Below are 17653 nucleotides of genomic sequence, written 5' to 3' on the forward strand. Positions count from 1 at the left end.
TGAGGATTTGTTCTTTTTGGATTTACTGAGCTGCAAATCAAAAATGAGCTTAATTGATGTCTGTGCTTTTAACAGACAATTCTTTAGCTAGCTACTTTTATTCTAATTTTTTTTGTCTAAGTAACTGGAACTATTATGTTCCCTAAAAATGCAAGAAGCACTTTTGCTAATTATATTCTGTTGAAATAATAATGCCTGTAAATGGAGGGAGCTTAAAAAGATGGATTTTTTGCACAAATTTAATATATTTCTGCAGGTGAGTTGATATAAAATTTAATATCAAGTGGGCACCAGAGAATCATGACTGGGTATTTGAACGAGTTGCATGACCTTGCTCTTGATTAACACTGCTGCCAGATTCAGCACTTCAGCCACATTATGAGGAGCTTGGTCTGCTCATAAAAGAAGAATTTCAAGACTGGAAAGAAGAACTTTGAGTAATTTTTATTTTTAAAACAGCTGTTTGTTTCTCGTTCTGTCTCTTTTAGAGGCAGTGTAATTTTTGTCCCAGCAGCCAGGGTTTTCCAGAAGTCATTCCCTGTGCCTTCACCACTTTGGGAGGGAATTCCACCTGGGAGCACAGGGCTTGACTGGCAGGTACTGACAGTGGCACTTTCAGAAGTGCCTGCATGATTTTATGGTTTTTTTAATAAAGAGAATAAAGAGCAGCAAAGCCTGGGTGCAATTGCCCACTGCTAGCCCAGCCCATCACTCCAGGCCAGTTCTCCCACCCCCATTTACAACTGATAGTAAATCCTCCCTCTCTCTGAGCTCTTTACTGCTCAGGGTTATGTCTCCATCCTTACAAGTCATTTTTGCTGTGGGAATGAGTGTGAGGAGGAGGAGGAAGGATTGTTTGCACTGCAGGAGCAATGGGAGCTGCACCCATCCCACCTTCCTGCACAGTGAGGAGGAGCAGCTGTCAGTGCTCTGAGAGCTTCTCTCTGCTCTGCACAGATATTATTCTTTTTTGTTGAGTGGTGAATATTCAGCTGTTGATTCAGCCTTTTGAATTCACATAGCCAAAAGCTGCCCTGGGTAGATGTGGTATAAAAATGCCCTGCAATGGCAGTGAGAGCAGAGCAGCAGAGAGGAGGGGAGGTGATGGATTCTATTTCCAGGCTCTGTTGTCCTGGGATGCCATCTCGCTCTCCAAGGCTGTTTCCTCAGGTGTAAAATGGAGCCATTACCCACCTGCTCTCCTCATGCTGGGTTTTGCACCCTTGCAAGTTGCAGCAGGCTCTGATTGCTGTGCTGTGCCCTGGCAGGCAGCACCAGAGCCTGCCCGTGGCAGCTGATGGGGTCTGAGTGACCTGGATTCATTGGCATATGGCATTTGGGAAGGGAATGAGCTGCCTGCTCTCCTCGTGCCAGTCTGCTGCTGCCACATCCCAAAATGGCTGAGATTTAGTGTCTGCCTCTCCCCAGCCCTGTGTGCTGCCCGTGCTGAGTGAGCCCAGGCCACGAGCTGGCACTGATGGGTGTGGAGGTGCCAGGAGCTCAGCACTGGGCTGAGGCAGCTGAATTTGCTGGGTTTGTAGCACAGGGGGATGCACTTGATTTGACTGGAGTGTGTGCAGTGAGTTCAGAAGGGGTCCTTTAACTTCATCCTTGGTCATCATTAAGAATGATTTGCAAATGATTTAAGAACCACACCATTTGTGTGGTTCTTTTTTTCTGCAAAGATTTGATCCAAGATGGCACAAGTGTTGAATGCACAGAGGTAACAGTTTGGAGGGTAATGAACCCTAATTTTGGCTTGGAGCAAAGATTAATATTGTGTATAAACTGCAGCCACTGTGCTAATTGCTGTGTGTGACACCATGAACTGCAACTTCTCCCCACAGCAGCTCTGTCATCATCCCAGGTCTGTCTTTACTTCTCTTTTGGTGTTTTGGGGAGAGGGGTTGGTTGTTTTTCCAAGTTTGAGATGTGCGTGTATACACAAGTGAGAAGAGTTAATACATAAACTATTTTCACAGGTAATTTTTAGGCATTGTAATGGGCCTGGACTTTCATCAAGATGAGTATTTCAAATAGGAGAAAAATCTCCATCCATGATCTGAATAAATTCAAATGGCACTGCAAACTACAATATATGTACATAGAGGATTAATTCTTTTCAGTACAGGCAGTAGTAGCAATGTTCAATGTAAATAACTTGGCACCAATTTTATTGTGTTGTGTTTAGCAAATACAGATTTTTGTTTCATGACCAGTGATGAGGGATATGTCACAAAGCAGGATTTTGCATTTGCTTCTACTCTTTTCTCTTGAGAGATCCTCATTATCTAATACTTGTTACAGCAAATCACTGCAGATCTGCTGGCACTGTCAGGTATGATAAACTCAACATGTGCATGATGCTGGGCTGCAGCAGGAAGCACCACGTTCCAAAATCTCTGCAGGCATCTGCATCCTCCACCAAATGGCAGATATATGAAGATATGTGCTTTTAAAAAATATTTTTATTTCAATTGGGCAGTTAATGCAAAGTTGTCTACAGTTAGTGTGGAGAGAGCACAAATAATCCTGGGCTGTAAACTAGAAATCCTTATCCCAGAGATGTTAAGTGATCTGCTAGGGAAAGTTTTAAAAATGTGTAATTAGTGGTTTTGCCTCTGGTGGCGTACCAGAGCTCCTGCACAAACATACTTGATGTTCCAGATCCTACAAAGATTATTTTGTTCCAGTTTCTTCATGGCCAGTGCATCCCCCTGATGTGCACTGGGCACTTGGTGCATTTGAACGTGTCTGGGTGCTGATCCCACGGGAGTTTTATTTGTTTTATTTACTAGCAGGAAGGATTGCTGTAGCACAGAAGTGTTCAGTGATCAGTGCCTGGTCTGGAGCTGGTTCCAGCATCCAGCATCCCTGGCTGTCCCAGGTGCCACCAGCTGGAGCTGGCTGTGTCACAGCTCCCTCGGCCACCAGCATCCCACGGCCCAGAGGATGCTGGCTGCCACCAGCAGGGACTCTTTACAGCTGAAGTGATTTAAATCACTGGTTGTGCTCATGATTCAAGTGATAAACAAGGAAATTTGAATTAAATAATTTGAACTTTTCCTAAGTGAGAGCTCATTGCAGTTGATTAGGAAGGGTAATACAAAACACATGGCTTGCAGCTAGTCACACACTTGTGAAATTTGGCATGGTTGTATATTAACCAGAAAGTGATACTGTATCTGACACAGCTGTGAAGCACTTGGTTAGCTCGAGAATCTTGTGGCTTGCTTGTTAAATTCTTTGGAAAAGGTTAATGACATTAGAGGAGAGTGGTTGTTTTTTACTTGAGATTTCGCTCTTATGAAGCAAGGACAGAAATTAAAGGTCAGCTAAAATGTGTAAAACCATGACTTGAAAATTGCAATTATATTTATAAAACATGCTTGCCAGATTTAATAATAATGAAAAGGCATTTTCTGTCTTAAATTATATTACCAGATAAAGATTTATTAGGTGTGATTTTCTACTTTTCCTGTTCGACTTTTCAAGCAGCTTCACTCTGAGCAGTGGATATTGCTGTCAAATTGATTTTTAAACAGTTGGGATTTTTTAAAGAGTATTTAATCAATCATTAACAACTTTGGTTAAAATTCATGAGATTTTAAATATTCATAAATTCTCTTTTGCCTTCGTGTGAGGGTCCAAGCCTGGCTGGCAGTGCTGCTGCTCCCCAGGCAAGCTGGCAGCTCACACGAGGAGCAGCTCACAGGGCTCAAACAGGCACAGTGTGCTCTGCAGTCTCAGGTTAGCATTGCTGTTAGTTTATCACAAAAGCTGATAAACCTCTGAGAAAATGAAAAGGAAAGGAGCCCTGGGAGATGAAGTCATTCCTTTACCAGTAAAGTGCTTTCTTGAACGTAGAAAAGTTACAAGTAAGGCAGAGTAATCATTCTCAGTTTGGAGCTCTGTAGGGCCATGGTGGAGGGTTTTAAAAGTACCTAATTTTGTGTTTCCCTTGAAAATTGAGTGCCACGGTTTCGCAGTTGCCTGAGTGTGCTTCAGTGGTCAGAGGTGTTTGGGATGCAGTGGATGTTTCCCCTGTGCTGAAGCTGTGCCTGGAGTTTGGTGGCTTTGCCATCCTGCTGTGCTGTGGGAACGTGCTGGCACCAGCTCCCAGTGCTGAATCCTGGACTCTTTGAGCTCCTTGGGGCACACACAGCCACAGAAATGCATCTTCTTTTCTTAATTATTATAGAGCAACACCAGGAAATCCAGGAGGTTGTTCTGGGGGTGTTTTCTCTTTTTTAGGGCATCAGAAATCAGTCTGGGGGCTTTGCTGACCTGTAGAGCCACCTCTGGAAGGCCAAAGGCATGTGGAGCATCCCACTGGCCCTTCCAAATCTGAGTCACAACTAAGGGTCAACGCATCAGCTGCCTCAAATCATTTAAAATGTTTAGGTTTGCACATTGCATTTTCTTATTTTTTAATAATTTATCAACTAGCACGCTATCACTGTGACACAGAAAGACAAAATGCAGGTGGGCTTTTTTGTAGTTGATAATCACAGGATTAGGGACAGAGGTTTTGCCTTTATTTCTTAATGAAAGAATAAATGGAAATGTGGATATTTGCAGCCCTGAGCTTCACTATCCATTGATTTATCCACCTGGATGGATGTGTACAGCTCCTGTTTCAACAGCAGCAGCTTCAGTCAAGATTCCTGAACAAATAGGTAGATAATAGTGGGGACTTTGCCTTCATTCTGCTTTTATTGTCTCCAGATTTACTTGATATGCTTACTGCCCCTGCTGCAGAGCAGCCAGGCACAGTTCTAACAGGGTTTTCTGGTGTAGTTAGGATAATGTAACAGAATTAAAGTTGTTTGTGGAATATGGAGGAAAATTCTAGCATTTAGAGTAAAATATTGGGTTGTACTACCTTTGTTTTAGTAGAGTCAACTACAGAACTTTTTAAAGGCAAAAAAATTCCAAAAATATTTTTTCAAGTAATGTACATTTTTAAAGAGAGTAAACAGCTTGGGGGAAACTTCCCCTCCTTGAATTTATTACAGGCAAACTCCATGGCCTCTGTAGGTGTTACGATGCTAATCCTGTGTAATGGATAAGGAAAGTGTTTAAAGTGTTAAGGAAAGCTGCCCCTTCTTTCCACCCAGCTGAGGATGGCATTGATACTGGCCTGTGAAACAAGAGCTGGCTTCAGCAAGGTACTGATAAGGGAGAACTGAAGCAAATGCTACTCTGACAGCTGTAATATGACAGTCCTATTGTCATTTCAATTTATTTTGAGTAAGTATTTTACATGGTTCAGCACAGCTGTCTGTCCAGAAACCTGCAAGCCCCTGGAAAAATGTAGAACTTTGTGCAAGTCTTGCAAGGAGAAAACCACTCTTTCATTTTCTCCCTTCTGAGGCCTTGCTGGGCTTTACAAGTTCACTCCTTCTTTGCTGAGCTAATTGTACTCTTAAATCACTTCATTTGTTTGATATTTGCAAATTTACTGCCCTCGATTTTAATTTAAATTTCTGGGTGGTAGCTCCATTGTAATACCATTGGTTTTGGATCCTGTAGTAATTCTGTCAATTACCTATTCATGATGTAATATTTTGTATGGGACAAGAATATATTGAGTGGTACACTTAATATAAAATATTATATAACATAGCTTTTAAAAACCAAAAGCATGAAAATGCATATAACAACTCAGTAGAGCTTGCTTTGCTGTTCACTTCTACTGCTAAACTTGGATTAAAGGTATGGTTGGTGGTGAATTTAGTTTTATGGCATTTAAGAAAGGCTCAATTCTGATCTTGAACCTAGATGACTTTGTATGTATCACATTTGGTTCTTTTGGTCCTGAGTCTTCTCTACTTTTCTGTGTGATTTGCTTGGTCAAACACTCAAGGTAAAACTAAACCCCTCCATTGTGTGCACAAATATTGAGGAGAAAGAAGCTGGTGTTTGGGATCAGGATTTTGGGGTGCTGCATCACCCACTGAGAGCTGAAAAGGCAATATCTGCATCAACACTGGAATTTGGTTCTGTTTCCTTTCCCTCTCACTTCCCAGGTTGATTGACTGGTTTGCATCTAATGAAATTTTCATGCACATCCACAGAACAGTGGGATTCTGAGGAGAGAGATGAATATTTCAGTAATTATCCCATGCCTGTGTGTCACTGGGGTCCTTGGTGCACCCACACAGGAGCCCTGGCTGTGGGTAGCAGTTCACAGGAATTTCAGCAGGAGCAAATCCAGCTGTGGGGGTTTGCTTTCACAGGAATGGCAGCAGGAGCAAATCCAGCTGTGGGGGTTTGCTTTCACAGGAATTTCAGCAGGAGCAAATCCAGCTGTGGGGGTTTGCTTTCACAGGAATGGCAGCAGGAGCAAATCCAGCTGTGGGGGTTTGGCAAAATACGTAGATGGGGAAAGAAACAATGCATGTCAATGTCCTGTCCTGGAAATAAGTATTGTGGGGAATAGATGGATACTGAGGTAGTTTAACGTGGGGAGAAAAAGGCCAGTTGTTTCTTGGGCTATGGCACTAACTTTAGGATGCTGAATGTCACTTGGTGGTGCCAAGGAGAGGTGCTCAAGGCTGGAGTGTGGCTGGGCAGTGTCACTGCTCTGTCTTTGCTTTTGGGGCATTGCCAGGTGCCCTCTGCCTTGTGCTTTCGGGCTGGGCTGCTGGGACGTTTCACCTTCCGCAGACTCACGCATCCATTTCTCCTGTCCCTATTCCAGAGAACAGCCCATCTTCACCACCAGAGCCCATGTCTTCCAGATTGACCCCAGCACGAAGAAGAACTGGGTTCCTGCCAGCAAGCAGGCTGTGACTGTTTCCTACTTCTACGACAGCACGAGGAACAGCTACCGGATAATCAGCGTGGATGGAGCCAAGGTAGGAGCTGGTAGCTGGTGTGTGTCTGTGCATAGTGTGGGATGTCAGCCCTGCCTGAGCACACTCTGGGGCTCATTTAATATTATAAACTCTCCTTTTTTATATAATCCACCAAGGAGATTTACAGTGATAACTGGAAAAACACAGGGCACCCTAAAAGTGATTTTTCCCTGCTTAGTTGATTTTATTTCTGATGAGTTTGGCTTCATGATAAGCGAGCTGAGAACTTTAAGTGTCCAAATTGAGTCAGTAGCATGGTATCTGAAACTGCCACCTATATCAGGCTGAGGCCTTTTTGGTGATAAAAATATTCTTTTTAAAAGAAACAAGGAGACAGATGCATGAAGACTATAGCTTTTAATGTAAATGTCAGCTGCATTTTTGCTTTTGCCTGGCTGAACTATTTACTACTTAATTTGGTAATAAAGTAGTAACTATTTAGTACTTAATTTTCTTAAGCTTTGGCACTGGACTTCATCAGCCTTAGGTGACAAGTTAGGCATGAAGGCTCTTCCCCCAACCTTTTTTGTTAATTTGTTTTGCATTACCAGAGAGTGTGCTCAGGTATTTGCTGTAAGAATCCAAATCAGTTGGTCTGAATAGGTTGCTCAGAAGACTGTTTTTATTACAAACCACATTTATCCCTCTGATTAGTCCCTCCAAAGTCACTTGATGGGTGACAACTTTCCCCTGGCAGACCCCAGTCAGAGGTATAAATGAAAACATTTTGCTCATGCACAACAATCATTGGTCATTTCTGTCAGAGCACAAACCACAGGGTAACAAGATGAGTTTACAGCCTGTTTATCTGTGTTCCTGTTTGGATAAGGATGTTAAAATATCACTGTTCTGGGAGATAGAGATCACAGAAATCATCCTTTAATAAAGCTTTTCTATTTGTCATGCCTATTTCACATACTTGTTTTTCCAAACATCTCCTGTGCTATATTTGGTTACATATTGGCTTATAAATCTGCCATACTGCCTGCTTTAATTGATGGTAATGTTTCATTGACACCAGTACAGCATTAATATCTCCCATCAGGAGGCTGTTTGTGCCAGTGAGTTAATTCCCAGGAATTCTGCAGTTTGCAGCAGCACACACAGCCCCTGGGGGAAGCTGAGCCCCCCAGATTTCCTTGTGCTGGGGCTGCTGCTGGGCTGGTGGCTTTACAAGCCCTGGCAAGTGCAATTTCCAAGCCAAGGCTGCTGCACTCACAGCAGAGCCTGGCTTGATTTGTGGCTGTGCATGCATGCATTAAGACCAATTAATGAAAACAAAGTAATTACAGTGTGTGGTGGGGGGGCTGCAGGGGCAGCGTGTGGCCACAGCCAGAGGTCCTGCCCAGAACTGTAAAATGTGTGCACAGAACAAGCTGGGCACCCAAGCTTTGCTCTGCCACCTGCTCAGGAGACGCTCAGAGGGAACATTCACCCCCTGTCCCCTGTTTTAATGTGTCCCAGAAGAAGGTGAGCTTGCCATGATTAGAATTCTCCCCTGGGGCTTCCCAAGCAAGAATCAATTGCTGGCCACATAAATTATTCCTCTTGTATTGAATCTTTGCTGGTTAAGGAACAGGTCAAGAATAGATGTTACCTTCATGCTCACCTCTGGAGAGTCCTGTGACCCTGCCTGTCCATCTTAAGAGTGCTAACTGGGGGGGAAAACCGATGTTTGTGCCCAAAGAAGTTAAAAGTTGCATTTTTTCCTTCAAACAAACTATTGTTTAGTGTTTTGACCTACTTTTCCAGGCAGAAATGAAACTGGGTAGAACTGTAAGGAAGAATATAGATGCTTCAGATGATGGTGGCCTGCTTTCTATACATCTCATTAAACAGTCTTCCATGTGCTGGCAAATACCAGATGGATTAATGTGACAGCATCACTGTGGGCATAAGTTATGTCTGATTTCAGGACAAAAAAGCTGAAGCTCAAGTAAATGAAAGGACTTGGTCCTAGAAGGAAGGCAGTGATGAAGGATGTGTATTTCTTACAACTCTCCATCCTTGTCTGCTCTGCAAAGGGGCTGTTCCAACAGTTTATTTTAGACAAACATGTATGATTCACATTGCAGAGGAATTTCAGGTAAATCCAACTTGTATGAAGATGTTGGATTAATTTGGGGTTCTTTTTTTTACCTTATGTTGACGTTACATACTAATGATAAAAATATTTTGAAGTGATCAAGAATACAGGGTGCTTCACCAATATAAATATTGGTCATCACCTGGTTGCATAAGCTTGATTTTCCTTGCAGCATTCAGCCTGTCACCCTGGGCAGTGCTGAGCTGCCATGTGAGGAGGAGCTTGGAGCTGCTGAGAGCTGAGCTGAGGCAGGGCAGGGCAGGCTGGGCAGTGTCACTCCGATGAGCTCTTCCCTCCTGATGCAGCCCTGACCTGATGGGCTGAGACCCTGCAGGAGTGGCTTCCTCAGGCAGCTGCTGCTGTCCCCAAAGGTCCAGACCCTCACTGTGCCCTGTCCTTCAGTGCCATCCTCTCTCCTCCCAGCAGGCACAGCCTGTCCCCATCTCCTCCTTGTCCCTTGTCCCCACACCTGGCATGCAGGGCAGAGGGGAGCAGAAGGATTTAGCAGTGGGTTTAAGGTGGGGATTAAGGGAACTGCTGAGCCATGTGTTTGGAGGTGTTTAGGGTACCAATATTTATTGGTAACTCAGTTTGTGAGCCTGGCTGGCAGAGGAGCTCAGTGCAGCACTCACTGCCTCTGCCTCAGCCCCTGGGGAGGGAGAGGAGGGTCTGGGTGCTGCACATGGGGGAAAATGAAAAAGAAAGAGAATAAGGCAAAGATAGGAAGCAGAGTGGAGTCTAGGGAGTTTAACTCTTCCCTTGCAGGAATATTCAGGGTATACTGCCCTGCCAGTATGCAGGGCAGCCAGGAGAGAGCATACACCTGCAGGTGCCAGGTTCCTTTCATATTCTCCCATCCCAGTAACAAACCCATTAAAATACCTGGGGAATGAAGCACTGCAGAGAGGAAACCCTAGATTCAACACAGCTTGTACCACTTTAATTCCTTGTGTTTGCAAAGCTAAAGACAGCAGCTCTTCTAATTCCTGTGTGTTTCACAGAAAAACAGGTGCTGTGGACAGGAGCTTACAATTTATAGCAGAAGATTTCACAGATACCAAATGAGACTTCACTGCATGATCTTAACCAAGATGCCATGACCAAACAAGGGAATAGATTAGTAGATCTTTTAATTGCCTTCTAATTGACTTGTATGTTGTTCAGCAAGTAATTTCATCATGTTTTAAGAAGTTTCTGGCTAGAGGCTAACTGCAGCAAAACGAATGCTGGAGGAAATGATACAGTAAAATGCAAGGGCACACACTGATTCAGAGTTAATGAGGCAGCCAAGAGACTTCACCATATGAAAGTGCCCAGTGTTGTGGACAAAAGTCAGCCCTGTTGAAAGAAGACAAAATATGGTGGTGGTGAAGGGAGAACATGAAGTTTTAAATGCCCAATTGCTGTGCAGGTTGTGGGGAAAGGCACACACAGGGCTCCTCATTAAAAGTGGCCTACATTGCCTTCCCTTTTGGAGGCAAAAAGGAAGTTTGACAGTGTGAAAATTATGCAGACCAATAACCTCTGTCATCCTCAGGAATAATGCATGACAGTACCCTGGTTGGTGGGTTTATTTATTTTTTATAAACTGAAATTACGTGCTACCCAAACAGCAGAGAGAAGAGGGAAAGGAATTTGAGATGGAAATATAATCCCTCAGAAACAAGCCTCTGCCCTCCTCTCAGATGTTCATGTTGTATTTCTATAAAACTTGGGATTGCAACAACATCATTTTTCTCTTTTGAGAAACGAGCTGTTAATAAGGAGCATAAAGCTAGCTTAAAAATTAATAGCCAGCAATAAAGTGCATAGTGAGACATAGTGAGCTGGCAGCAGCAAAGTGATGCAGCAAGAGTCATCACAGATGCCAGTCCCCAGTTGTCTCTGAGAGATGATTAAACAGATGACTAGAAAAAAATTAAAATCAGGCTTCAAAAAATTACCAAATTGCAAGAGTGGTTGTGGAAAATACATGATAAAGAAGTAAAGACTGTGTTTCAGAGGAAAAAACCAGTCAGCTGACACTCATTCCCAGTTACTAGTTCATTTAAGAGTTTATTACCTGATAATTACTTCAAATATTGGAGATCAGCAGCTAAGTTGGGCATAAGTGTGTGAAAGTATTGAAGGGAGAACCAGAAAAATTGCTGTGCTGGGAAAGCAAAATCAGTGGGTCTGTTTCTGAAGTAAATTGCAATTAGTAAGAATAAGAATTTGGGCCAAATGTTGCCAATCAGTATTCACAGAGTGTCCCCAAAGTGAATACAGTGCATTCTGTGTGTGATGGAGTGGCATCAGTGCAGGGGACAGTGTGATTTACAGGGGACAATGCAGCTGGCAGGGACACAGCCCCAGCAGCCTGTGGCAGCAGATATTTAGGGAGGTAAATCTGCTCATATTTGATGTATTCCTGGCTTTCTCAGTTCCTGTCCCAGGGAACTAATTGCTGCCTAATGTAATAGCTGCCCACCTCTTTGTAGCCACACTTTTCTTGTCACGACTGGAGGCAGGTGTCCTCAGCACACAAAGAGGAAATTGAGTTCTTCCAGTGATGTGTTCAGAGGCTCAAAACAGATCTTTTTCTTTGCCCATGGAAATGGAATTATTTTAAGGCATAGTTGTTAAAAATATCCTAGAGTATTTTGCCCAAAGGTGACTCTTGGATTTCAGAATCTTTTCTTTCAGAGGAAAACAATTACAGGGTATGGTACGGCAGATGAAATTCCTTTATCTGACTAGATATTTTCATTCTTTTTTTTTCTTCCATTGACGTAAATTCAGCCATTAAACCAATAGCAACTCTTTCACAGGGAAAAAAAAAACCCCTACCAAGTAATTTATATATTACAAAATTTTTGGCACTGAATTCTAAATGGCTTCTGGCAGTGTGTACCTCACCAGGGGTCTGCGTTGGTGTGGCAGCATTTAACTCTGCCTCTGGGACCTCATGGGTTTGATTTGTGAGAATGTGTGGCAGCAACAATCAAAATATTGCCTTCTCACTTGGCATTCAGAGTGTCAGTGTGTGCTCACCAGGCCCCCACCCGAGGAATTAAGAGCACTGATACAGGCTGGTTTGGGTTTTTTTAGTGCCTATTTTTTCTTAAATACCTATGTTTTTTATCTACCTAATTTTTCAGGTTTAATAGTTTTGTAGTGGAACTACAGAGGATGTTTTACAGCCTTGGGTAGCCAAAGATAAAGGGATGTAAAAGTAAATTAAAAGTGACCTTACAGAGTGGTGTGTTGGCTTTTCTTTTAATGTCTATAGATAAATCCTGAAATGCTATGGAAGGTGTGGGTGAGGGTATTTGTGTGTGTTTTGTCAAAGGGAGGGAGATGCTTTGATTTCTAGTTTTGCCTGCCCCAGTTTTATTTCTGGCCCTTGCGTGTCAGGAGTGCTGTGTGCTTACCCTGGGGGCGTGTGGTGCTGCTGAGCCCCAGCCAGCTGCCCTTTCCCTGCCCAAATGCCAGCAGGTCCCACTCCTCACCCTGAAAATTATTTTGCTGACTGCAGCACTGGCAGGACTATGATTTCCAGAGAGTCCCTGCTAATAAAATCTGATTAAAGTAAATTTTTTTTTTTCTCACCAAGAGATTAAAACTTCTTCTGCCATGCTGCTTTTGCCCTGCAGTTTCTTCCAGGCTGGGTGGGAAATGTTTTCTGGTGGTCCCAGGACGTGTGCCAGCCATAGAACGTGGATTGGGTGAGGGGAGGAGTGTGAGCTCAGTGTTACTGTGATGTCTGACACTGAGAGCCAGCATGGAAAGGACCTTTCATTAAAGGCAGCATGTGGCACTGGTGACCTTTCCTCAAAAGGCAGCATGTGACACTGCATGAGGGCAGACCAGTGCAAAGGAGGCCAGGTTTTCACCTCTGAAGGTCTGGTTTCACTGATCCAGGATTTGTGCCTTCTTGTCCGTATGTTGTAAAAGAAGATTTCCAGTACTGGTCTGGCTGATTGCTGTAATACAGAAATTTAGGCATATTTGGTGGCTTTCATCCCCTCTTTATCATACTGTGTTATTTCATGAACTATTTGGGTTAATTTCAATGTGAATTTAAGCACTGTAGATGATACCAGAGTCAGCAGATGGAAGTAATTAATGCCCTATATAAAAATTATACTCAAAATATGGTATAAAATACAATTTTAGTGCGTAGTCCTGTCTTCCAGTGCACAGTTTGTGTGCATGTTACAATAAACATCTCATTGCTTTTATGCTACTGAGGTGACTATTAAGTAAAAACATTAGTTGTGGCTTTGTGATTTCATATATACATTATGTAATCACAGAATCATAAAATACCCCGTGTTAGAAAGGACCCACAAGGCTCATCAATTTCAACTCTTGGCTCTGCACAGGACCACTCCAAATAGTAATAAAATATATAAGAATAGGATAAATATATAAGAATAGGGATAGACAAGAGACAGAGCAGCTACAATAGTATCAGTGTGTATATACTGTTAATCCAAATCAAAGCCTTTGCAATAATTTGGTGTCATTTCATCAGTCTCACCAGGTGTGTTTTGTGCTTTTCCTGGCTCAGATTTCCCCGGCCTTGCTTTAGGATGATGCTCATCTGCTGGAGAATGTTCTGATGCCAGCAGTGCTAAACAAAAGACTTTGTGAAAGGTGCTTGAGGAATCTCAGGCTGCTTTTTGTGGTGCCTTTTGGTCATGTTGTTCTGTAACTGATGAAAGTGGATCAAACTGCTCTCTGAGATGCTGCTGCTCCTTTTGTTAGGAGGTTCTCCTTCTTTTTGTACAATGATGTACAATATTCCTCTCAAAGACATCGTGGCAGTAAGAGTGAGTGAAATTAAGGAAAGCAACAGTCTCTGATGGTCTGAAAATATTTGTGCTGTCTGTGCTAGGAGTGTACTTTCCTTTATTAAAGCTGCTTGAGTTTTGGTTTCTCTCTGAACATTCAAAATTGAGAACATTTTCTTTGGAATTTGGTGAGGGAGAAGTAGAGCAGAAGGGAGAAGCAGAGCTGTCAGCCAAGGATGAGACTCCTCGTCTGCATCTTCTTTTGTTTGCTTAAGGTGTTATCAACTATCCAGAAATTCAGGCTGAGGGGAGGTGCCGGTTTAATAAGTGGGAGGAAAGGACATTGCCTGGAGTTGTGTCTGCAGGAGAATTGTCCAACAGTTGCTAAGGCAGGTTCAGATAGCTGGAACTGGTTTTGTTGGGTGCACTTGTGTGAACAGGTCTTTGAATATTCAGAGGATGAGAAAAAATGGTTAGGGCTTAGCTGCAATAGGAATTTCAGAACTGGTAATACTGGTGGAAATGAGCCAAGAATAGGAGGAAAAGTTAAAAATGTTTGCACAAAAAAAGACCTGGAACTCCAGATGAAAAAGTGAGTTTGTCCAAAGCTGACAAAGGGAGCAAAGTAAATGCCAGGAAGTTTGGTGGGTCACTTGAGATTGAATCAACCAGAAACCATGACCATCTCCTGAGGTTGTGCTCTGGTTTAGAAAAAAATTCAAGTCTAGAGCTGTAGATCTCATACCACTTAAACGTTTCTATATTAATCTCTTTCCAAGTTATTAACTTTGAAATGTGAAAAATTCTCAGTTCATTTCCCGGATTATTTCTGGAAGTAAATCCTTCAGAAGCTGGTTAGTAAGCTTAGGAGAAAACATACCAGAGTGCTGTCAACAGCTGTATCCTTGACAGGAGAGCAGAGGCACATCTGCCACTGTTTGTTCCTGTCTGGCTCATTTTTCTGCTTGTTATGTGTGTTGTGTGTGTGTGTCACTGGCTCTGCAAAGACCACACACAGCTGAATCCACAAGATTGCAAAGACCTTTGCAGAAATGAAATTTCTTACTCACTAAAAAGAAAATATACAAATCCCTGCTAAGGATCTCTTGCTGCACCGCTTACCAGCAAGTAGGGGAACTTTGGTCTGGGTAGATTTTTCCTTTTTAAAACCCCTCTGTAAAATGACTCAGAAAAGCTGTGCCAAACGAGTGTTTCAGTGTCTGGCCCACTCAGAGCGGTTTGTGATCACCAGACTCAAGGGTGATGTGGAGCTGTCTGAACGTGCCAGACAGGTCTTTGAAACCACGGGATGCCTGTGTACAGGAACCTGGGCATCCTGTTACTCCTAAAATAATGTACCTGTCCATCATGGCCACTGCTCATGCCAAGGGACAGTTTTACAGATTTTGAAGCTCTCCTATTGCTGACCACTCCCAGGGTGTGTTGGTTTTTAAAGAGCAGAGGAGTCTTTAATGATGCTGTGTGGTTGTGCCATTTCTGCCTTTCAGGAGGGACCTTCAGGCTTCAGTGAGGCTGTTGTCATAAACTTGAAAAATGCAGAAAATGATCAGTGCTTAAATAATTAACTTAGGGATGTGTTTATGCTGCACACAAAGATGATATGCTTTTATTAAATTTTCCAAAATGTAAACATGATATATCTGTGGGAAGTTTTATAATTTTTTTATAATTGTAGTCAAAGCAGCCTTCTCCCTCACTCCAATATTGGTCACTAGGAAAAAAATCCCAGAATCTCCACTATATCCTTCTCCCTTTTTGTGATAAGTTAGGAATCTTATTTCTCGTATGAAAATAATACACAAGCATCTTGCTTTATATATTTTGTAAATTGTTACATGAAATTCCTGGGTAACAATTTGTTCCAGAGGGTTTGAAAACCCTTGCTGCAGATTTTCTTCATGAAACAGCTGCTGGTGCTTTGAATCGTGTGGGTGGGTGGATGTGTGTGCTGTGCCTAAAAGGAAAAAAAAAATTCTAGTCAGATGTCAAAGCAAAAATAGGAGATTTTAGAGATTTAGACTGGATGGAGGAGATGGGAAGCCAACTCTGCAGAGATGTTAATTACCTTGGGAAGAAAAAGAGAGCAGTGGAGTAGGTGTAGCAGGAGATTTACTTAATAGAATTCACACAATCATGAACCCACTTTTGTTGCATTTAGACAGGTTCTTGGTGAGGGCTTTGCAACAGAGGTATTTTATCAGAGGAAAAACAGTTATTAGTCTTTTTATTGAAGGGGGGGGGCTATTTTTACATCCCTGTTTATGAAGAAGGACAAAAATTGTATGGGAATTTTTTTTTATTTGTTGGGTTTGGGGGTTAAAAATGAACCTCATAATTCATGGTATTCTCCTGGGGATGCAAGGCAATTTAAGAGAAGAAAAGCACTGTGCAACTGTGGAAATGGCCCTATTCTCCATAAAACAAGCAGCAGCACATGAGAGGCTTTACCCATAGAAGGAGTCTCTCTTCTGCAGAGGGAGCTCAGGATGGGAGGGAAATGCCAATCCTGTGTGTCTTGCAGGATGTCCTGGTGTCTCCCTCTTTGCTCTGTGGTTCCTCTGCAGTCCCACCTCCAGCAGGAGCACCTGCTGTGGCAGAGGAAGGTTTTGGAGCCCAGTGATGGGTGGAACAGCTGCTGTCCTGGTTAGCTGTGCAGAACAGCAATTCCTGAAAAGCAGCAGCAGTGCTCACTGCATTAGGGGGGAATGGGGGTACCCGGAGCAGGACCCTGGCAGGGGCTGTGCCAGCTGTGCTTGGGCTTGGTTCCCCTTGAGCACCAAGGGCAGGAGGAAGAGCAAAGTGGAGAAACTCTGTGCTCTTCTTAATGTGCACTTACAGGGCTCCCAAGGTGGTTATTCATACCCTCAGCCTGTGCAGGAAAAGTGCCATGTAGGTGTCAGCTGCAGCAGACAAAGCAAAGCTAGAACAAAAAACATTGCTGTTCTTGGTTTCGTGTGTCCTTGTGCTTCCCTGGCTTTGCTCAGCTTGGTGGGCTCAGCAAGGGAATCTCTTTTTCCCTTTATTACCATTGTCTTGATTAACTCTGTATGTGTGTGTGTACCTATGGACTTTCTAGGACTTTCTCATTCCTAGGGCTAGAAATGAGATGAGTGGTTTATCACCAGTGACATCCTGGTGAAAAGATGTTACATTCTGTCTAGAGGCACAGGTAGGAAATATAGAGATAGTAGATAGTGTAAAGGATAATACAGATCATGGAAATGTAGGTGGGCTAATTCCACAGAAATGCTGCTGAATATTTGGGATAAAGGAGGAATTTGTCTGCAAATCCACCTCTGACTCCTCATCTTCACATCCTGTGTCACAAGCCCTTCTGATTCATGTCGACTTGATGAGCTGGAAGAACCTGCTGAGCCTGTGATAGCTATGGCCAGAGGATTAGCAGCTTCTTTCCTTCTGCAATTCTGTTTTTAGACTGGGACACATCTTTACTGAAGATTAGGAGCCTGGTGGGTTGAGGAAATTAAATTTCACAAGGGCTGCAAACTGGAAGCACATATTCAGAGGTGTGAAAATGAAATGGAGAGGTTTTAGTAGAGTCTTAAGGAGTAGATCTTATGGTTTGGAGCCTTGGGGCTTTTCTGGAGGTGTGGTTATTTCAGAGTAACAGGTGATATGAATTTAAAGGGGAAATTCCAGAATAACTCCTAATCTGGCATTGTTGTCCCAGAATAAAGTGTCCTTTTCTGATTTAGTTTGACACAGTTTGAAAATACATTGGCCAATACATTTATTAGCTATTTCACAGCTGTTATTTCAGTCTGTTTCTCAGTAGACAAGCTGGTGACAGGGCTGGCTGGCATGGCCATGGGTGCATGTCCTGGTAGATCCTGCTGGTGTATCCATCCATCCATCCATCCATCCATCCATCCATCCTCCTCCTC

At 43.0% G+C, this 17653-nt stretch overlaps 1 protein-coding gene across 4 annotated transcripts in view; it reads left to right on the top strand.

Annotated features, from left to right (window-relative positions):
• HOMER2 (homer scaffold protein 2) overlaps nt 1-17653 on the top strand; it is a 53970-nt gene that overhangs the window by 15621 nt on the left and 20696 nt on the right. For all 4 annotated transcript variants that reach the window (XM_054272552.1, XM_054272554.1, XM_054272553.1 and 1 more), the window contains exon 2: nt 6707-6863. In XM_054272552.1, coding sequence (XP_054128527.1) covers nt 6707-6863 — 157 coding nt within the window. The remainder of the gene's footprint in view (nt 1-6706; nt 6864-17653) is intronic.

This window comes from Melozone crissalis, unplaced genomic scaffold (genome assembly GCF_028551555.1).
Source record: "Melozone crissalis strain CALT ecotype California unplaced genomic scaffold, PUWL_Pcris_2 ptg000014l_1, whole genome shotgun sequence".
NCBI lineage: Eukaryota > Metazoa > Chordata > Aves > Passeriformes > Passerellidae > Melozone > Melozone crissalis.